At 37.7% G+C, this 23,999-nt stretch overlaps 1 protein-coding gene across 3 annotated transcripts in view; it reads right to left on the bottom strand.

The window, feature by feature from the left end:
• TUSC3 (tumor suppressor candidate 3) overlaps positions 1-23,999 on the bottom strand; it is a 139,977-nt gene that overhangs the window by 29,963 nt on the left and 86,015 nt on the right. For 2 of the 3 annotated variants that reach the window (XM_084758264.1, XM_084758263.1), the window contains exon 6: positions 21,130-21,219. The exons of the other annotated variant lie outside the window; for it this stretch is intronic. In XM_084758264.1, coding sequence (XP_084614390.1) covers positions 21,130-21,219 — 90 coding nt within the window. The remainder of the gene's footprint in view (positions 1-21,129; positions 21,220-23,999) is intronic. 3 annotated transcript variants of the gene reach the window in all.

Raw genomic sequence — 23,999 nt, 5'->3', positions numbered from 1 at the left:
ACAGCAGTAACAGATGAAGGAGTTCAAGAGTACACAGACAGGAAGGGAGGAAGTCAAAATATCTTCGTCAGACTTAAGTGCTCCTGTCAGTAGTGACCTAGTGACCTAACCTCCAGCTTTGATCACTCTACATGTAATCAATCATGATCTGGCTTATATTTGTCACTTTGTAAAGAGAGTAAGCACTTCAACACAACTGTGTCTCAGTGCTTAGCATATCATGCTTGGAATACAAGCTTTTTAATATTTATTCTTCAATCTCTGTACTCTTACCTCAAACTTTCCCAGTGACCATGTAGTTTACTGCTCAAAAGCCCTTGAAAATAACATACCTCCCACAGAGCACTCATAGACTTTGACCATCCAGAACAAATACCTCCTAACTAATAATAAACTCAACACCTGAGAATAACTGCTTGTGTTTCAATGAATGAGAAAAAAGTAAACAAGAAACACCATGTTTGCAGAAGAGCAGTATGTATCCACAAGATAATTAATCATGTAAAGCAAACATAGAATCTGTGCTTTAAGAACTGTTGCATGGTAATCTAAAATTTATAAACTGTAGATCCTAATCTAACTGTCTCCTGTCAAGGCCCATACAGAGGGAACAGCAAAACAGCTCCAGAAGTCATGGAATGCGGCCCACTGGTTACCATAACCACGATGGGTGCCTCAGAAAGGCATAACCCGAGGTCTCCATGTCCTGAGGACTCCATGCTGTTACGGAGCACAGCTCTGCTTGCTGTCCTTGCAGTCACCACATCCCTCATAATATATGAATGAGCTGTATGAAAACTCTAAGGGGGCTTCCAGCCCCTCACTGGGCAGTGTATCTGGCTCTCACAGTAACAATGCCTGATTTCTTTCGAGCATTGCTGCTGGAGCAGATTAATGATTCAACCATCATCCTTTTAAAGAACCTGCAGATGTACACTGCTAACAATGGGAAAATAGTAAGGTCAGGTTAAGATGCTTTTGTCAGTGGCTCTGATGTAGAAAATCTTGAGGAACAATTTGAAGTTCAGAAAGGTATACTCCTTAAAATTGGGCTAGAAACATTTTTAGGTCAGGGAGCAAGTGCAATATCTGAAATTAGCACAGATATGACTCTCTCACTGAACCTGGTCTGGTGTTCAAGGTGATGATTAATTTCTTGCACCCACTTTTGCCTTCAGCTTCCTGATAGGATTTAATAAAAAATTGTTAATGCATAAACGTGCACCTTGAGGATTTAGAGCAGAAATGACTGGTTTTTACATAAAAGTTTAGTTTTGTGATTCTTTTAAGATTTTTATAGGCTTTTAAAAATAAATAATTGATTCTATCTTTGTAACCAACAATTGCAGCCTGCCAGCAAAGAGAAACTGGCTGAGAAAATTACCTTGCCTGCTTCCACTTTGTTAATCATAACAAGTTGCTTAGCTACAACTGTATATGGATTTTTTTAGAATAATTTGATTTTCATATTTGTTTTTCCTGAATACATAAAACATTTGATTATGTGAGAGTATTAAGGAACATCTTTTTTTTCTACATATACTTAGTTTATTCATTCACTTAATGAAAACAGAATATAATGACATTGTAATTTTTATACTGCTTAAAAGATTTTGCTGGCATATATAAGCTAAGGGAGAAAAATAAAAGTTGTTGGAGCCCCTCTTTGGAGTTTGCTCCATCTACCCAGTGTGTGTGTGTGTGTGTGTGTGTGTGTGTGTGTGTGTGTGTGTATGTTTCCTCTCTCCCTCCCTTCAATGTCAGCAGGCCCCAACCAGTTGCAATCAGTTCTGGCCTAGAGGCTCAAGCTTTGTACCCTCAGAAGTTTTCTGGGCGATTAGTCGCCAACTCTACACATGGCTTCAGTTTACCCTGTGGTGTTGAAGCTCATCTACAACAGCCTCTCCATTGTGTAATGACCTATATTTTAGTTGTTTCACCAATTTAATCCTGATGTTAAGTACAAAACACATTTTACTAATTTTGGTAAAAATTCTGTTTGTCTCATGATATAGCATTTTTTTGTTTTTAAGGTATTATACTCACTGCTTACACCAATAAATCTCAATTTTAGTCACAGTGATGAATGTATGAGTCTTAAGCCTAGATTGCTACCAATTTTGGAGAAGTGATATCATTTATACAATGTGGGTTTAAATTCTTTGTTGCTTTAGTTATTATAACCTTTAAAATGCTTGCTTGTTGTGTTTTGATACAATTTATATACAAAATAATTGTAGGCAGAGTATAGTATAAAATGGTTACCAAAAATATATGCATAGTTAATGTAAAAATATTTTCTTTTAGTTAATGGGTGGTGGTGCACACTTTAAATCCCAGTACTCAGGAGGGAAAGACAAGTGAATCTCTCTGAACTGGAGTCTCTGGCGAGTAGGTGCTAAATAGTCAATAAAAAGTTTCTTTATACATATAGTTATAAAGTACATTAAATCATTACTAGAGTGTACTTTTGTATATTAACATTCGCTTAATAATTTACCCAAAATAGGTTTTATTGAACATGGTTCACTTTTAAAAACTTTTCCTTTATAGGCTGAAAAAGTAGTTACTTAGTTCATTCTTTTGACACTATCTAATGGCAGTTAGGACAATATTCCTTTGGAACAGGTTTTACGAAAGAGCTGAGTGGGTCTTCATAAAGTTAATTAAACTGAAATTAGCAAACAGAGACAAAGATACTGTGAATTTATCATGCATGCTGGAAAGAAGTATAGCCTCAGACACTCAGTCGGTAGGAGCTACTTGTTTGGGATTAACACTGGATGCTTAGGATGGCTTTTGTAACTCCGCTAGTGCAATCATTGCAGAATCATGCTTCTGTCAGCTGTAGGCCGTGTACTACACACAATCCAGTATCTCTATGATAATGTAAAACTCTAAGGTGATTAAACATTGTATGGCTACAAAGAACCTGAGAAGCTGCTACTTTTGTTGTTCAAACAGACAATGATGACATCAATAGATTATCATAATTCAAAAATGAAAATTCTGAAAATAATTATTTTAAATATTGCTTTTTACATACAGATACTTCACAGGTTAATTACCCAAATCTTTGTGTTTGAGGAAATGACTGCAGAACATTATTAATTTTATCTCTTTGGAAATAATTCAATTACCTAGTATCCAGATACTATTTTAAGATATACAATGGAATTCATATATGTGTTGTCTTTAAAGGCTTTATGTCTCCAATAAGCTACAGAGTGATCTAGGCAAATTCCCTGTAAGTGACTCTGAACAACTGCTGTAGCTCCCATGAGAAGGTAATTCTCTTCCAGGTAGAGTTTCCTCAGGAGAAACTTAATAAGTAAAGCATTAACACATTACCGGTTAATGTGTTTTAAAATCAGAATGTGTCCAACTGAACTTGTAAAGTGCTATAATAAACAGTTCAATGGACTACTAATATCCTGTTATGAGTTGTGTACTCCTAGAAATTTATATTTAAAATTTCCAAGACCCTTAGTATATGACTGTAAGTGGACAAAAGGTATTTAAAGAATTAAGTTATTATCAGAAGCCGTAATTCAACATGGTGAAGACAGACAGTCTGAGAGGGAAGACCATGCACTGCACAAGTAGAGGAGGTCACATCTACAATGTCCGGGAAGGGATGCAGAATTTCACTGATACTTTGATCTTGGACCTTGAGATTCTGGTAAAGTAAAAAAAAAAAAATCTGGTAAAGTAAATTTATATTGTTGAAAATATCCAGTGAGTATTCCTTTCTTACTGTAGTCCCAAGTAAACTAACCCATGTTCAGCTGGTAAAAGAAGAAAAAGTGTCTGTTTTCTAAAAATGTAGTAATTGAGGACACTAATGACTGAAATTACTGTTTGCCTCCAGAGCAATAATATGATCGATTTTATTTTAAAAATAATCATAACTACTACTGAATATATATATGAGAAAGTACACAGAAATAAAAAAAATATCCATGTAAAACTGATAGAATAAAAAATGAGTAATAAACCTGATACTTTTTCCTATTTGAGGCTTTTTGTTGTTGTCTTTTACAATTTTTATAGAAAAAACATAAAAAATTATTTTGGGATCATTTTTTCTCCTTTTTCCCCCCTTTTCTGTCAGTACTGGCCACAGAACCCACTTTGTGCATGCAACAAAACCAGTCTCCTAAAGAGCTATATACTCAGCCTAACATATACATATATATATGTAATTAACATCAATACTGAAAATATTAAGGTATAGTATGGATTTCCTACCAATGCAGTACAGACAACTTTCTTACTGGCTCATAGAGAAAATAAAATCAATAAAATTAGCACTAAGTGAACATGGAGATAGGACAGAAGTGCGCAGTAACAAACTCTGAGAAGGAACACAGAATACATTCAGGAGGTATCTGTGCTGCCTCTAACACCTCACAAATGACATCAGAGAGGACAAGAGAGTGTAACAGGATGCGGGCAGGAAGGGATGGCTGACTAAGTGAGAGAGGGGCAGGAGAAAAGCTGAGTAAGGCAGAGACTGTGACAATGAAGCCTTAAGAGTCTGAGTAGCTTTCTTAAAAAATGAGGACAGTAGGAGAAATGTTAAAAACAGGGCAGGATTGAAAATCAGAAGAGGCAGGGCTAATAGCAAAGAAGACCTCAAAGAGAACTCTAACACTTAAGGTTAAGGCCTTGCTGTTGGGTTACAAGATCAGGTGAGTAGTCAAGGAGTTTCCAAATGGGTGATCTACTAAGCAAGTAGGCAGGCACAAAAATTAAAATGGTAACACAGACACAGTACGCTAAAAGTTCAAACTTATGGGTCTTTCAAACAAAGGGAAAGATCTATTGTAAGTGAGGACATCAGAATATACTTGATAATCTTTACTAGCCTTTAAGACCATATTGTCCATTAAGTTATTAGGTGATTCATCCAGATAGTAGACAAAATAGATCAATCAGGCTTTTTAAAGTGAGTACAAATGATACATCATATATATCATCCAATCCTAAGTAATGTAAATATAGCAATACATGGAAATTGCAAATCAACTTACTCTTTCTCTAAGAAGGGCTGAACAATTTTCACACATTAACTGGAATGATAGATCATCTGTTTGCTGCTACCATGTTTTTCTTAAAGTTCATAAAATTACCTCATCTATGTTTTCCCTTCAGTTGCCTAAATATTTTAAAATATTTTAAAAGATGTATTAAAGTGAGAAATATTAATATATAGCTATATTAAAGTATGAAGAGTAGGATACATTTTTACATAATTCTCAGGGTAGAATCATTTCAGTTCCAACTAAAAATTCTCAAATGAAAAACTCTGAATACATATGTAAATGTCTGTAAGCAGCATTATGTTTATTGATATAAACCAAAGACAATTAATTATATAGCTCAAGAATACTTATTTTCCAGTATTTTCCTGTGCTGCCCCATCAGTCTGAATTTAGGTTTTCAGGCTTGGCTCCAAGCATCATTGCCCTCTGAGCCATCCTTTCATCACCTAAAACATGTCTCTACAACCCTCCCTCTTCCCTGGGGGACTACAGCTCCAAGTCCTCTGCTCAAGGAAGGCCTGGGAGGAAAAGCCTGCAAATGGGTCATTTTCAATTATCTGAGAAGAGATGGGTCATAAAAATATAAATATCAGGCAGGCATGGTGGCACACACCTTTAATTCCAGCACTCAGGAAGCAGAGGCAGGTGGATCACTGTGAGTTTGGGGCAAGCCTGGTGTGCAAAATGAGTCCAGGGCAGCCAAGGCTACACAGTGAAATCCTGTCTCAAAAAACAAATATACATACATATACATATGTGTATATGTATGTATATATATATATGTGTGTGTGTATGTATGTATATGTATATATGTATATGTGTACACACACACACACACACACACACACACACACATCAGTAGCAATGTAGATAATGGCATGATAATGAAATAAAGCCACAGGATATATTAGACTCCATACTGCAAATCCTAGGAAATTATGTAACAGAAGGTAGAAATAATGACTTAAAAAATTGAAAAAGTGAGAAGCAGCAGGCACTCAAGTAAGACAGAAAATAGGCTGATATGAATTCTAATTGTTCTGCAACCGTCTTGTTTTATGAATTTGAGGACATCACTTAATCCTGTTAATTCCCTGTAGATCTAGTATTTCAAGTAATTGGAGTAAAGATTTCTGATCTGAAATCCTACAGTGAAGTTTAAAGATCTAAGAATTAAGGTGTGAGGCTGTAGATACAGCTCAGTGAGAAAAAGCACTTCAAGGCTGAAGAACTAAGTTCAAATCTCAGCATTCACACCTGTTAGTTAAAGTGTCTCAGATTCCCACTAAATGAGAGGTGCAAACAGAAGATTCTCAGCAATCTCACAGGGCATCTGGCCTGGTTTATGAGCAGGGAAGACAGCCTGTCTCAAACAAGGAGGAAAGGCAGAGGCCATATCTAAATGCTGTGCTCTTGCATAGTTCATAAATGCATGTCCATATCCACAGACATGAACAGTCGTAAGTGCATGCACGCGCGCGCACACACACACACATACACACATCACACATATACACACACACACACCAATGTCCTTGTGTGCTAAGCTAAGCTTACTGAATGGACACAGGAAGGAGAGAGAGGGAGAGGGGAAGGGAAAGGGAGCGGAAAAAGAACAGGGAGGGAAGGAGGGAGGGAACACAAGTGAACACCAGTAGGAAGGGGTGGGTGCAGAGACAGCAATGGAGAAGGAAAGGGAAGCCAAAGAAAATCACTGGAACTGTCACGTCGGCCCTGTGATGAACCAGCGGTGCAGCACAGTTAGCTAGCTGCCAATGAGATTGGAAAACCTGTAAGGCTATAAAGCTCTCTTTTTCTTTTGACAAAAGTAACACTTTTGAAAGCATTGAACTATTTCCCTAATCGCTTCTGTCTCACTTAAGATTAGAACTTCTAGTGCTTCTGAGAGTTCACAAACCTTCCTCCTGTCATTCTCAACATATGTTCCACCACCTGCAAAATTTACTTCCTCATGAAAGCTTTAAACACGGCACACAGCCTGCAGTTTTTGAACTGCCATTGATGAGACAATTGATAATCAAATATCTGAATACAGGGTTGCTCCAAACTGTTATTTTCAGCACCATTGAAAAAGTAAGCATAAATTAGCAACAACACTGAAAATTCAAAATTCTATAACTCACTTGTACAAAGTACATGAAACTTGAAGAAATTCCCATTTAGTTAAGAAAAAGGTAATTAAAGGTATAGTTTCTTTCCATTTTCTTTCCAAAACATTACAGGCACTGATTTAGGCTCAACTCAAATCTTTAAAGTTCCATCTATACCAGTATCTCCTGCTGTAGGGCCCGGCTATTACTTCTAGAAGATACCCCTTGTCTACCAAGGGCAAGACTACATGGCTATAGCGTAGCCACTTCGGGAACACATGCAGGAGCCCAGCAGTTCACCATCACGCTGAGCCTCTAGATAAACACCTGCGGCAAGACCTCAGGGATGCCGCTCTGAGGAACTGCCCTCGGCTTCAGGAGTAGGGGAAGGACTGCTTTCTCCCGGGTGGAAGTTAATTACCTAGAACCAAGGACTCTCTTAGTAGAGAGTTCTAAAACTTACCTGTGGATTTCCGGATAGCATTTCCAAGTCTAGTTTTGAAGCCACTGGGTCTTTAAAAGATGATTCTTTCCTGTGATGGCTTCCTGTTTTAGGATGCAGGTCTCTTTTGTCACTCACACAAAATCCATGTCCACAGGTCCCCATTCACGTTCAGAGTGCACACAGGAAGCAACACAAAGCTTCTCTCTCTCTCTCTCTCTCTCTCTCTCTCTCTCTCTCTCTCTCTCTCTCTCTTCCTCCCTCCCTCCCTCTCTCTGTTGGTCTCTTAAGTTATTAAAGAACAGCTTGTGTTTCATTCCTCAGCAGTTTCAACTCCTCTCACTCTAACTGTTACTTCAACTCTCCCTAGTAATAGTGAAACCAAGCAAGCCTTGAGTTTACAGTTTCAAGCAGCCACTAGAAAAGATGGAAACGTCAACTATGGTTGATGTTCGGTATTGCTTGCTGAAATTCATTGGTAATGAGAGTCTGGTCCTCCAAAATAGAGATGGCATTTCTACTGCTTCCTCTTTAAAACACACCAAAACAACAGTTTTCAACTCAATATCTGTAAGCATTGACAGCCATACTGACCCACTGAACCAAAAACAAAGCATTAACCAGGTTAGTGAGGCACTGTATAACAGGAGGAACCAGAAGCAGGTTGCCCAGGAGTCTAGGAGGACAAGCCAGTTCAAATATTTGCTTAGCTGGTATCACAGAATCTACTCTATGAAATTACAGAGAAAAGAAATAAAACTTAAAAGTACCACAAGGGGTTGTAACAAATAGTTTTCACCTTAATATATCTACACATACAACACACACACACACACACACACACACACACACACACACACACACACACACAATCTAAGATTGCACTGATGAGTAAGTTCCCTACCATCTCAATAGAAGAGGTAGCTCACCAGCTACTGTTTAATTTTTTTTTAAAAAAAGTGTTTCTTAAATAAAAGTCTGATTTTCATAATGTCTAGATTCCCTACCATTTATAAGATGTCTATTAGATGTAGCAGATAGGCAGCTCAATCTCCATAGGGATCTCCTAGGAAGGGGAAGATGGGCTGTCCCTGACATGGACTCTGCTGCCTGGTCTTTGATCACTTTTCCCTGGTGGGCTGACCTATCAGAGCATGGAGGAAGAGGATGCAGGCAGTCCTGATGAGACTTGGTAGGCTGGGGTCAGCTAATAGGAGAGAAGGGCTCCCCCTCCCTTGAGGACTAGGGGAGGGGTATAGGGGGAAGATGGAGAATCTGGGAGGAGGCAAAGGAGGGGACTACAACTGCGATGTAAAGTGAGAAAAAGTTTAAAAATAAATTAAAATTTAAGAAGATCCTGAAGAATAAATTCAAAGCATAGAAAGGTCAGTCCCATGTGCCCATGAAAACAATTTGTTTCCTGCATTAACACCACTAGCCCATAGGGAATGGTTCTTCTCATCATAGTGCCATTATTGTGAAAACATCTGTAACAACCTGAAACCCAGCAACAACCTCTTGAATTATCGCTGAGAACTGAGAACATCTCTCTCAACATGACCTCGTAGTCTGTTCAAGGAAATCTTTGTCTGATGACGAATATAAGCCAAAGAAATAGCAATAGTGCTTGCTTCAGGAAATCTGTACAAATCAACTTATCATAGAGGACAGTCCACACACCTGGGTCGACGGTTACTTTAGGAGTCGTGCCTCACAGTATCCAGGAAACACAAACTAGTGTGTCATAATCATTCCCAAATCCGTAGGAGCTGCCTGCCTTGCAAAGCCCATTTTATACTATCTAAGGGTAGTCCCAATGCTCTGGAAGATTCCACTTGTACTTCTTTCTGAAGCAGGACAAAGCTCTTCTTCCTCAGGAAGTTCACAATCAGGTTGTCTGCTGACAGGTAGGGAATTCAACACTGGTGTGTTCCTACATACTTAACTACATGGTAATAAATGCTTCCTATAGAATATGCAGTTTTACATAAAAGAATCTAAGTAATAGTCTAACTTACTTTTCATAAAATGGTATACTCAAACAGAATTATATTTTATATGTAACAATAGTATGTGGCTTGTAGCTCAAATTACCTGTTCTTTAAGACTCTCATATTTATGTCACACAATCTCATTCCTCACTAGAAACCATATGATCCTTCAGTTTAATTACTGGTTAATAGATTAAATTGTAAAATCATGGATCATCTTCAGCATATTATAAAACACCAAGTTTATTAAAAATGCTCCTGATTATAACTAAAAATCAGTAAACCTCCCATGATTTATGTCCCTCTTGTTCCTAGAGAGCATTTTTCTCCTAGTATTTTCAGGCAACATTTTGGTTTCTTCTAATTATTCAGTATGTGCGAAGAAATTGTAGGGATCTGAGTGCATAACTAACTAAACTGGAAATGACGGATGGGTCCCAGAGAAGGAATGGAGTGGTGACATCATCTCACAGCAGAAGGATACACTGCAAAAGCCTGATGGTTACATTTTGAAAATATGACTTATTTAGTAAGTATAAACTGCACATCTAATATCAGACGCAATATGTAGTTATTACATATTTTTAAAAGTTATCTTGACTGTGCTTTCTTTCACTGGAAGAGACTATATTATAATGTTGCCTAACATTGTGGGCTCCTGACAAGATTTGGTGTAGGACACACCATTTTATTTATTGAAGAAAGTGGTCTTTTTGCAGTAATTGTTCCTTTTGGAGCAAACTGAAGTTCCTTTGCACACTCACAAGGCAGCTCTGCTGTTTCCTCTATTACACAGCTCATTACTGGAAACAGAGTTTACTCTGCATTCTGTACATTTCAACAGTGTTTATTTTAATTGTACATTCAGAGGCTGAAATAAAGGAAACCAGTATTTTATTGACATTTAAACATGGTAAAGTATATATTAAGTATATTTTGATACAAAGATTCAGTTAAGTCTGAACTGAGTATCTTGGCTAAATACTAAACTTTTCAAAATGGATGAAGTTTTAAAATACAATTACATAATTATACACCACAAAAGGCAAATGAATATACAGGCTAAACAAGTAACATTACAAAGATAGAAATAGTTCTGTAAATAATAATCTTCATTTTCTATGTAGCCAGTGTTCTATTAATGAGTAATGTGTAATATTTGTAATGGCCTTACTTTCCCAGATTATTCAAAAAAGAATAAAGAAAGCAAAGCTCAGGATAATTTATGAATGCACAGGTGAAAAATCATCATACTATGAACATAAGAAAGAATAACATATATGAAATCTACCTAGTTTAGTTATTTTGGATGCACCTCCTTGGCACATTTTTTAACTCAATAATTCTGTGCAGCCTCTTGAGAAAAACTACAAAGATGAAGAATATTCTCACACTGTGATAAAGATCTCTTAATTACTGGACATGTTTATGTAAAAAGATATATGGTAAACAAAATAATTACAACAAGCAAGAGAATGACACTGAAAAAGATTATGCTCACTTGAGTAGAAAAATGACTTTCTCAAAAAAAATTTATGTATGACCTATGTCAGAAAAAGAGGTCTTTGAGGAATGGAGAAAGGAGGAAGGCCACTGAAAACCACAGTCCATAATGTAAGAAAATGTTACTTGTTTATTGTGAACAAAAATTAAACTAAATACAATATACTGGGCTCACTCTTCTAGCTCTGTCACACTCTGTATTCCTTATTTGAGCCTAAGTGATTGGTAATGGCTTGATAATATCTGAAGGAGGAAAGGCTGAGCGATGAAATGATAGAGGCCGGTAGATCCAGTGATTCCTGAATTTGTTCAGTATGATTTACGCAAAGAAATGTGAACATTTTCCAACACGTGCCTATTTCATCCCCATCATAGCATTATTTTGAAACTCGAATCATTTATAAACTAAAACCTAAATTAGCCTATGGTTTAAGCAAATCTAGCTGCCTTCACAGCTACTTTTATAGGGGCAGCTAACAAGTATGCTTGTTTTGATAACGCGTAAAATATGACATGGGTTTAAGGTTTACAGATGTTCTTAGGTTATAGAAACACAAACTATTTTAAGGCAAATATTTAAAATTTAACCCAAAATTTCATTTTAATGTATATAGAAGTAACAGATAATATGAGTACTGAAGAGACAGGTTCTGAGTGTTTATTTACTTCAGATTGCATTACTATCATGAAATGTCAACATGGTACTGTACTTGGTAAGTATGCACAAAATAATCTCAACCAGTGACGTTTATAAGATCTTATTTTTACATTTTAAAATATGCATTTAAAATGTCTTTCCCAGATTTGATCTTATATGCTTATTAAAAGTTATATTTAATATAATTATTCAATAATTATAATGAGTGGAAATAATCTCTGGTTTTTAAAGATGACTGGATTATATTTAGCACGTTATTTTTTCAAAACCATAAAATAATTTTCCATAATTGGAAAATGGAAACAGTGTGATAAAGTTAATATGTAATTCAATATTAACTTGTGGGAACTTTCTTTTCTCATTTGATTTTTATGTAAAAATGAAATTAATTCCGGTCTTTCAGAGAATATTTTGTGGTACTAACATTTGATATATAACGTTATATCATTTGTAGTTTTAAAACATGTGTTGTTTTCAAGGTTCTCCCCAGAGAGAGAGAGAGAGAGAGAGAGAAAATGAATGTGTGTGTGTGTGTGTGTGTGTGTGTGTGTGTGTGTGTACACGCGCATGTGTGTGTAAGTGTCAGAGGACAACTTGCAGGTATTGGTTTTCTTCTAGTATATGTGTTCCTGGGAACAAAACTCAGGTCTGAAGGCCTGACTGACTGTAAGTCGCTTTAGCCATCTTGCCATCTGTCAAGGTTTTAATTAGTAAACTCTTATTTTCCCACTAACCTAAAGGCCTGCACCGTCTATGTGAATTACTTTTTGCAATGTAAAACATCTGTCTGTCTGTAAGTTATTAAATGTCTGTCATGTGGCATACCTTCTTAGGAGGTAAGGGTTATTAATCACATGGTCTCTTTTAATGACTTGTGAAATGTGGTACCCAGAAATCCTTGAAAGGAAGCAGTTCACACTACTAACAGATTTGACAAGACAGATAACTTAAGCTGGGAATACATACAGTTAAGGGTGATAATGAAAGTAAATAATAGGTGGATAGACAGGGAAAATCATAGAAATAGTAAGAGAGGCAGGCAAATTTGCCAAAGCCAGCTAGGCAGGCAATACTATCAAAAGTAAGGGAGAATATAGGGAAATGCATGTGAAAGAACAGATACTTACAGTGTTATTTTACTATATAAGCACACACCCTTTCCTCTTTATCCAATGGTACTGGAGAAAATTTTCAAAGAATTCTAACAGCAGAGTAAGAATCAAGATTTTATAAGTAAGACTTTTCAGTAACACTATACAATTTCCTTTCTAGTTTATAGGTCCCACAATGGATCTCTACCAAACACTGCACCTGATAATTAATGCACTCTCAAGAAATGTTCATTGCACTGAAAAATATAGGAATGAATCAACCAGAGGGCAGAAACCCTAATAGTTATTTTCTGTCATCTTTTGTATACTAATTATATTTAGTTTTCAGGCTTTCATAGTTTTTTCTTTTAGTGTCAAGATAAGGTGAACATCATTGTAGTTGGCGCTGAAGAGCATTTGTAAATATTCCTACACAAAATATCACATGAATAGTTTAAGCACATACAATTTCCAACTTACAACTGGAGATGAGATTACACAACCGTGAGTAAAATCTGAGGCATGAAAGTGATGCATATAGAAATGTGAGAATATAGCGAGGACTGCAGACTCACTCCTCAGCAGTATCACTTTACCACTAATGCTTCTGCATGTGTAGACATGTGGGCAGAAGACTCAGAATATTCAGAACTCATTTGCAAAGTAGTGACAAGCTCTGGATTATATACAACCAACAAGCACTAATCCCAGGCAACGACTGACATCTAAATCTTAAATGGAATGGTGCTTTGTTTACAGTGGGAGTAAGAACCTAAGTACAGTCTTTATTTCAGCTATGCATTTTCTTTAAGATGAATGATTCTCAGCAGCAATCTTTTCTCCCGTGTAACCAGGAGTTGTACACTTTCCCTTTAGCTATACAGTAATGATTGCTTCTGTGATGACTTTCATGCTGTTAAGTAGATCATTAGTGCTTGCCCTGTGCACTTACACAGCATCTTAATAGTGACAAACAAACCCAAATCAGCACAGCCCTCTCCTCCCACACTATTATGTCTCTCACATTCCTCATATCCATTAACACTGCAGTAGAACTTTATTAGTATTTTCAGTTTCCTTTAAGTGTAAGTTATTTCCAATATGTGATATAATCCAAAACACTACATTAAAGATAGAATTTATCTAAATTTATCTAAAATATATATATATATCTATATATATATATATAGATATATATAGATATATATATATCATTGCAAATAAAATTAAAACCTCAAAATGTGATCTTTTTTACTAAGCCTGTTTTGTCCTGTCTGTTTAGTCTAGTTAGAAACTTACATGATTTTTCCATTAATTAATTTATTTAATCACTCTAATGCCTGATCCCAGAACCCTCCCTTCTCTCCTCCAAGTGCATCCCTCAGATCCCCTTCCTCTCATCCTCCATTCCTTTCTCCTCAGTGAAGGGGAGGTCCTCCTTGGGTAGAAAGCTGCTCTAGTAATCAAGTCTCAGCAGGACTAAGCTTATCTCGTCCCACTGAGGCCCGACAAGGCAGCCCAGCTAGGGAACGTGGATCCAAAGGCAGGCAACACAGTCAGAGACAGACCCCAACTCCAGTTGTTAGTGGGCCAACATGAAAAACAAACTGCACATCTGCTACATATATGTTGGGGGTCTATGTCCAGCCCATGTGTGATGCTCTTTGGTTGGTTGGTCAGTCTCTTTGAGCCCCCAAGGCCTAGGTTAAGAAACTTATATGATAAAAACAGAATAAGAAGCTTAGAGCTGATACGTGACCCATCAATTCATGTATTTTCTTTACACTGCATACTGTAATAGTATTAATATATGTGTGTTCTCAGTGGGGGGAAAAAGCCACTCCACACATTTAGAGTGTGAAAAAGAAAAAGACCCTAATAATAGCACTTGACTAGTTCTGGCTAATGTAAAAAAAGGAACCAACTTTGAAGAGATAATTTTGCCAGGCAGCATATGTGGGCTTACACATTCCACATAAGCTATCATCAATAAATCTCTTTCAGGTCCAGGCCCCAGGTTATACTTTGAACAACCGAAACAGTGATAGAGACTGCAACTCTAGCCATATGGGACATGGTCTTGTCAGAATGACTTCTGAAGTAAACGAGTGTTGTTCTTTTTGAATAGTTATTACCCAGGGTCAGCTTACTCACCTGGCAAAATTATGCTCCTCCTGAAACAAACTTAATGGCAGAGCTGACTTAAAGCTTACTGATGGCTGTTACAGCTGTGCCCTGGGTGAGCTGCCCATGTTCTTTGATATGGGGATGGGTCTAATGGCTGGTTATAAGTCAGGGCTGTCTCCTTTTTGTTATAGAATGGAGGCCAACTCAAGGTCAATCCTGGTGAATATTTGCAGAAGTGGTTTCCTGGCAACCCTGCATTTCCACTATGGTGCAAATTCTTCCAACAAGCCTGGTCAGTATATTAATTATCTCTAGTCTTATCACCAGCAGAATCCCTTTAGCTAAATTCTACTTGGTGTAACTTAATGTTTCCTAAGAAGTTTATTAGTAAATGCTTAATAACGTGTACACACACACACACACACACACACACACACACACACACACACACACACTCTGTCTGTCTGTCTCTCTTTTTCTTTCTTTTCTTCTCTTCTCTTTTCTTCTCTTCTTCTTCCTTCTTCTTCTTCTTCCTTCCTCTCTCTCTCTCTCTCTCTCTCTCTCTCTCTCTCTCTCTCTCTCTCTCTCTCTCTCTCTCCATGAATGGCCCAAAACTATGTAGCTATTACTAGTTTTACAAAAGTTTGCACTGGTGAGTACAAGGTAAAAGGGAAGGGACAGATTAGAGGACTGGACGGCAATAGATACAAATTCTGAAAATCACAGAACAAATACAAATCCTACTGACAAAGTGTCAATGCCAAACTTCCATAAGGAAAGAAACCTTCCATCTATATAAAAACATTAAAATGTGTAATAAAAATAAAATGATCTCTAATAGACAGATCTCCAATGTATATAACTTAATAACTTTTCTCTACAGGATTATTTATAAAATATGATAGTTTCCTTTACGAAATCATGATAGGTAAGATATTTTAAGTATCATTTTGCTAGTTTTTTCAGAGCATAGTAACTTACAACCAACATGAAGATGTAATTTTTTCATGTATCATTCCCCTTTGTTTGAAATCTAAAAGAAGCAAGCTGGCATATTACTGGAAGCTGAAGCAGGCACTGGTTATGAAGGTACTGTCATGTGCGTCCTCATCCTCAGAGCCTCACTGTACTCCATTACACTAGCCCCCAGAGCCTGGACCTCTGTTTGGTTGGAGTTTGTTTGACTAATGAAGTTCACCAGTGCCAAGAAAGTATATTTTGATCAGTTCCCCCTGGCAGGGTGTCTTACCATGCCACAGAGGGAGAGGATGCAAGCAGCAGTCCTGATGAGACTTGATAGGCTGGAGTCAGTTGGTAGGAGAGGAGGGCACCCCTCTCTGAGGAATAGGGGGGAAGAGGGAGGAAGGTGGGACTGGGAAGAAATTAGGGAGGGCCTACCATTGGGATGTACAGTAAACAAATTTTTAAAAATAAATTTAAATTAATAAAAATGAGAGCAATGCTTTGGACAGAGGACACATGACTGACAGGAGCAGAGCATGTATAAATACCTCCAGTTATATGAGAATTAGCACCTGCTCCAGAACGGCGCCAAAGAGGGATGACACTCACAGAAGCACCAAGCTCCAGTGGCTCACCCAACCAACTGTCCTGGTAACAGAACATTTTTTGGCTATCTTCCCTTTGTAGACTCAGACTTGAGTAACAATTCTCCCATGTTTCCTTCAACTCCAATGTAAACTAGTTTCATTAAGCCCTGAACTATTAAAAATGCTTGCATAGGTGCTCCCTTTACCTACCTCCCCCCCCCCACAGGATTGTTTCCTGGGGGCCTCTAGATTATCTTGATCCACTCATTCCATCATTGGCCCTAGACTGAGTCTTTTGCAGGCCTGGCCCTGTAGAGGGTCTAACGCCATCTGATCCAACCTTCCTTCACTGTGCCATGGCAACTGCTCTTCAGCAGTCTGTGCATCAGACTTTCTCTGACCTACAGGGGAGCTTTTCTCATCCAACAATCAGTGTGGAATGAGAAATGTTCCTAAATGTGGCTGTAGTTTGTATTATGGGGCATTTAGCAGGAGCCTGGCTGTAAGCTATCTGTCAGGAGAGCTCCCACTGCAATTATAACAGCCACAGATATACCTGATCATTCTAAAATCCATGCTCGGCCACATGACTTGAGTTCTACAGTCCAGACATCCATTCATGAAATGCAGTCTGGCAGGACAGTGGAGTGTGATGTGGTATCTGCCCTTCACATGTACTCACAGACTTTCACAAATGAGAGAAAAAATCCAGATAATGGTCACCAGATAATGTTTCAGATTCCAAAGTTATCAGGTGAGAGCATTCAGTGTATGGGTCCAACCTCCATTCGTGGCTCTCCATGGAAAGGTTGTGCTGTTTATGCTGGGGATCAGAAGCCTTCATCAGGCTGCAGTAAGGAGAGCAAGCTTACTTACTGTCCTGCCGCTGATACAACAGCCAATAAAGGCATAAAGAATGGGAGCTATGACAAGACACTGTGTATGGCACGTGAAGTCGAAATGCTTCTACGACATAACTGATATGACTGTGGAAAAACACCAATTAAATGTTGAGAAGTTTGTGAGCACGAACTGAACAAAGCACCTATATATCCATTTCAGTAGATGTTTTTAGAAGTTTTAAATCTTCTCACAAATATGTCTGTCAGATATATTGGGCCAGAAGGCTGAAGATTATGCTCCAATATTATAGAGTCCTAGATGACTGTTAAGGCAGCAAACTGTCTCTGTCATTTTCTCATTTGGGAAGCTATTAACTGCACTCCCTGCATACTTGAGTATTTAGTTTTATTCCCTCCAAAGTCTGATGGGGTTGAAGACCGTATAGTTTAGTTTTACAATTAAGCTTAGCTGTTTAGGCGTTCAGAAGTTTTTAGGTCTAGACAGATGTTTTAAGTGGATAAAGATGAGATATGATAGATGTTGGTTTTATTCAGAATTTTAGACTCACCAAGATAGGAAAGATGTTTTTCTTCAAGGATGCCAAATACAGATAGCCAAAATACTACGAATGTAAAACACACACACACACACACACACACACACACACACACACACACACACACAAACACACACACATATAATTCCTGATTGTTTCATGGTTCTTACTGTAGGTAGTTTATTGTATATATTTGTAGTAATATAAATGTACATATAAAAATATTTAATAAAATTTGTAAAATTTAATAAAAATTATAAAAAAACTAAATAAATTTAATCTCAATAAACTTCTTAGGATTTTCTACTAAACTCATTTATAAAACTTTAATATGGAAGAACTGTACCAGGTATTATAAACCATACATTTTTAAACATTGACTTAAAGTTTATATTTTTAAAAGGAAACTTATAGTATGGTATGCAAAGGAAAGGTTCATATCTTATAAATCTACACTGAGATTTATTCTTGCCAATGTAACACTTGGTGTGTTGTATGTCATGTGGATTAAAATAGGCAGGCAAAAGCCACCTGTTGACTTCCTACAGGTCCTCCACCCTGCATGGGAACTGCTCCGTTGCGCACCAACACACAGATTAGTTTTGAACATCAATAGATAAAACTCTGGCAGCTGATGCACTGTGTGTCTGGCTTCACTTTACATGTAGGCATGGCCTCACTGCTCATGTACAAGCGGCTTTGTTGTATGTGCACTAATCTCTCATACTGCAATGTCCTTATTATTCATTCTGCTGGTGGACCTTCAGTGGATGTTAGCATGCGCTACTAAGCCTGGAGCTATCACTGTTGTAAATTCCATCTGCTCTGCAAGTCATACACGTGTGTGTTGACCCTATGGCTTAAAAACACAGGATCCAGGAGTATGAGTGTGATCAGTATTGTTAGCCTAATCTCAACCTTAAAGATACACAAAGCAGTTTACAGCCCAGCAAGTGAAACTCTGAATATTATTGGCTTCAGTGGGCAGATGTTAGCACCTCCTCATAGCTAATGGATACACACTGGACACCTCACTAACACTGAATTCATTTTGTATGTTGAAGCCAGGAGAAGGACGTCTATAAAAAGAGAGGTAGGTGCTTCTTAGGCACTGTGGTTTTAGCAGTACAAGAGTAACTGATAGACGAAGTCCCAAGAACGGGTCTGCTGCAGCTGTACTGACAACATGACTCGTAGGCTTTGGAGTACTTATCAGGACAATGTGCAGAGCTGAAGATATTAAGGGTGAGGGAACCCATAATGCATCACTACCGCAACTAAATGGAAGACACGGGAATTTTTACAAGACCAGAACGCTTCCACTGTATTCCTGAAGCTCCAGATGAGAGCAAACATTCCCTCAGGCCCTGGACTGGAGGCCAGTGAGTTACATTTTGTCAATTAATCTGCCTATAAAATTTGAGTGAGGATAAATTTTAAAATGATAGACTAAGGTTCTTATAGTGCTCAGGCTTTGGAATGGCTATTTAAAAACAGAATAGAACAAAACAAAAAGCTAGGAGCAAAAGGTGGAACAGAGAAAAGTAAAACACATAAAATTTGGTAGAAAGTTGTGTTTTTGACATCATGGGCAAAAAAGTACAAGAAAAAGAATCTGTAATCTTTAAAGAGTAACATCAAAAAGGAGAAACTGAACTGCTTGCACCAGGGCAATAAGAAAAGTATCTTGAGGGCAAAACTCCTCCCACTGAAAAGGGCAGGGTATAAAACTGAAAATCCATTTAACAGACTTTCCTCCACAAAGAAAGAGCACCAGGGCTACAAGCAACGGCGCTATACATCTGAGGCTGCCCAAGCTCACTGGCTCACACGATGGCATGCAGGACAGACCTAATGCAGACTGCTAGATTTCGGTGTGTCATATCCTCCCTTTGGAATGGAAGAACTTACTCTAAGACATTTATGGTTTGTTTGTTTGTTTTATTTGACCTGGGCACACAACTAAGAGATTTCCTTGAATCTCCATAGAAGCTTGGGATGTCTAAAGAGTCTAGTAAGTTTTAAGGCACTGGGGACTCTTGAAAATGGATTAAGTGCATGCTGTATTTAGAGATGGTCACAGGCTTTGGATGCCAGGGATGTTTCCACAGATTCATGTTTTGGGCATTTGCTCTCCACTTAGTGGCATTCTCCTGAGAGGCTGTAAAATTTTACCATGTTCGCTGGGAGAAATTAAGTTGCAGGGACCCTTTATAGGTCTAACTGTCCCAGCCCTGGGGCCACTTTCTCTGCTTCCTGGTCCATAACAGTGCAAGCAGCCTCTACCTCATGTTCCTGTTCCAACAGATTGAAACACCCTCAAGTTGTGAGCCAAAGTAAACCCTTCAGCCTTGAGATGTCTCTGCCTAGTGTTTTGGTTACAGTAACAACAGAGTAACTATTACCAGCTACATAATTCTTTACTTACAAGGTGGAGTAAGAGTGAGCACCTGTGTAAAGTATTCCAAAGCTGGTCAAAAGAACAGGGTGGGTATGCAGTTATAACTGCAAGAAGTCTACTGACGTGAATGACATGTATCATTACATAACCCACTAAAAATCCTTCTGTTCCTCAAAAGAACAAAGTAGAGAAAGAGAAATAGCATATAATTTCAAATATTTTTAATATACAGAAATATAATATGAAACTATCAGGGGAGAAGTGGCTATCCTAATCTATTCCTATCAAAAGAAAGAGGATTCCAACAGGCCAAGTCATGTGAATCTGGGGGGCTATTGCTAATGTAAATTCCACTATCCACTTAATAATATGTAAGTGCCACAATTTTATCACCTCCACTTTTAGTTCTGTAGCAGTGGTTTCTTAACACTCTAATATAATGTTAGAATTCTTAATAATATCTAAATAAACTTCTGAAGGTTAAACCTACTAGGGACACTACATACAACCTGTTCAATTTTTTTCTCATACTGTTGTCATATGACTTACAAACTTGTATATATTCTGTAAGTGTATGTGTGCTTTCTGTAGCAGGCACAATAATTTTTAGGAAGTCAGTGCTAAAGTGGACCTTACACGATAGTACTGTTTATTATATGTTTATGCATGTATGAATAAATGGGACAGAAATAATAAATGAAAACATGTTGTTTTATGAAGAAAATATAATCTTATTAGAAGATAATCATAACTTCATTTATTTAAAGGGATAATGTTTATAGTATGGATGGATTTTAAATAAACTTACCACTTGTCCATTGTGTGGGTTCTTATGAGCATATGGAGGTCCACGGATATGATTCCACATCTGGCCAGACGTCATAGCAAAGACTATACACTGAAAACCAGGGTACAATATTTCAATACATAAGCCAGGGAATGCCAGAATAATGCATTTTATAAGTAATGCTCACCACTAAACTACCATTTAAAACTCATGTTTCAGCTTCCATAGTTTAAAAAAAAATCAGTTACTATAGGCTCCTGAGCAAATTACTTATTCTCTATGTATCTTTAACTCCACATCTACGAAACTGACTAATTCTCCCCAAGAGATACAGTGATGGCTACACGTCACAACATTATGTTAAGCACCTGGCAGAATGACAATCTGACAGCTCTTTCCAACCTGGGCCAGTCAAAGGAACAGCCGAGACACGAGGCAGTGATAAAGAACACGATCGTCTCTAAATCTTCTAATCATCATCTGCACACTAGTCAGGACCATCCAAAGCTTCTGTACTTGGGCTACCCTATCTGTATGTTCACTAGTAGTTAGCTGTGTCCAGCAAAGTGCCTCACTACAAACCCCGAAGATCTGTAGAAATCAAGGAAGCTATAAAAAGATATACTCAAGGATTTAGCTCCTAAGGATTATCTTGATGCCTGTTGGCTCTATATGGGGAAATATATTTGGAAAAGAAATCTTGATAATAACAAAGGATAATGAAAGGGTGCAAGTCACAGATCAGTCTTGAGCTCTTGGAAATGGGAGGTCTACTGAAACATTACTTTTAAATCTACCTCTAAAACAAAATGCCTGCCAGGGGTCTTAATGGTACTCAGTACTCTTTAGGCCCTGTAATTTGCCCCAATTACTCTTCTTTTCTGACTGGTAACTAACTATATGTCTCAATGAGTGTTAACAATAGCAATAAAAACAATCCAGATTTGTACAATTTTCTCTTTGCTTCTTTCTTTTTGTTGTTGTTCATTTGGTTTTTGTGTTTTGTTTTGTTTTGTTTTGTTTTGTTTTGTTTAAGAGGACACATAAAGAAAAGCAGGATGCTGTACACCTTTGGAGGATATAAAAACTGAGAGGACCACATTGTTTTATGTTTAATAACTGCTTGTGAACCAAAGCATTTCAAGAGAACATCAAGTATTTATAAGACATTTGTACTTAAACTAAAGACAGTATATTAGAATACCATGCCCACTATAAGCACAGAACATATTTAACCATGTAAAAAACATAGTTTAGTATGGAATTATGTAGAAAAAGAAATTTTATATTTAATTCACATATGCGTTTCATTGAATTTAGAGAGAATTGTAAGTTTAACATTTGTGCTCAAAGACATACTGTTTCAGGCAGAATGTATTTGAAAATCCCAGAAAGAGATATATGTAGTGAAAAAACACATGTATAGTAAAATAGATGACCTCTGTTGCTAGATAATGACATTAGCATTCTCTAGGTTTGGGCCATGGCCTCCACATGGACTAAAGCTGTAATTGAAACTGCCGTGATGTATCTACCTATTCTTTGGCTCCTTGTAGAGACTGCTTTGTAAATTCTATTTCCATTATGGCTAATGGAAAGACATGGTCAAGTTCAGACTTCAGAAGGATACACTACTTGCAGTATGGCGAAAAGTTTAGAGAAATTAGTTAGAAAAGCAAGATTACGGTGGCCTAGTACATGGTACTGAGAAGAACTGAGAGAAGGACAAGTATATAAGAGGAGGAATCAATGGGCCTTGATGGTTGATAGGCCTGACAGAAAACAGACCCAAACTAAAACTAAGAATCCAGGTATTGGGGCTAGAGAGATGGCTCAGTGGTTAAGAGTATTAGTTCCTCTTCCAGAGAAACCTGGGTTCGATCCCCAGGATACACATGGCAGTGCACAACTCTCTACAACTTCAGTTCCAGGGGATCTGACACCCTCACACTATGCACATAAATTAAAAATTAAAACAAAAACCATCCAGGTTTAAAAAATAAATAGAACAAGTACTCGTTTCTTCTTTATCTTTTAGGCAGGTTCTCCTAGTCAATGTACAGGTTTGTTTGCCCTGGAAATAACTATATGGTTCAGTTTGGCTTGCAACTTGTGACCCCACTGTCTATGTATTTCTGTAGATGCCATGCATGGCTAGGTTACTGGCTTCTGACTTGGGCAATGGAACAATTTGAGCACCTACTCAGGGGTATTCAGAATGAGGCTGAGGCATGCAAGAGTAAAAAAGGAGGTAAGACAACCTGGAATTCAGTTTAAAGGGGTAACCATGATATGCTTTGAAATACTAATATCTGGAGCTGAAGCAATGACTATGGGTAAAATTAACTGTTGCTCTTATAGAGTGTCTGGGCTCAGTTCCTAGCACCCAGCTGGTAGCTCACAAAACACCTATAATTGCAGACCGAGGGGACCTGGGGCCCTCTTCAGGCCTCCGGGGGTAGCATCAGGCACACACATGGTGCATATATTTAGAAGCAGACTAACACATACATATAAAATCAAATCTTTTAAAAATTCTTTTCTCAAAGGTACTACATATATCATATGATGATAGAAGTAAAGGAAAAGCTACCAGATATGAACACATCATTACTATAGTATGGAAAGATATTAAATTACCCATGAACACTAGGTAGAGTGAGGTTAAAACAAAGCCAAAGAACATCAGAAAATGAGCTAGAAATACTAGTTGTCCCAGAAACTGGAACCCAGAGTTCTGATGTAGTTGCAAAATTAACAGTAGGCAAACACTATACTATGAAAAATGAAGACATAGTGGCCCACAAACACTATAGCCATGGGGAGATCCAATATACAACAACCTGACAAGCCTCAGCTTGAGGGAGGAAGTTATTTACCTGGGACATGTA

The sequence above is a fragment of the Acomys minous genome (genome assembly GCF_964271855.1).
Source record: "Acomys minous genome assembly, chromosome: 15".
In the NCBI taxonomy this organism is placed as follows: Eukaryota; Metazoa; Chordata; class Mammalia; order Rodentia; family Muridae; genus Acomys; species Acomys minous.
The sequence above is the reverse complement of the archived record's forward strand: the minus strand, read 5'-3'. Positions and strand labels throughout refer to the sequence as shown.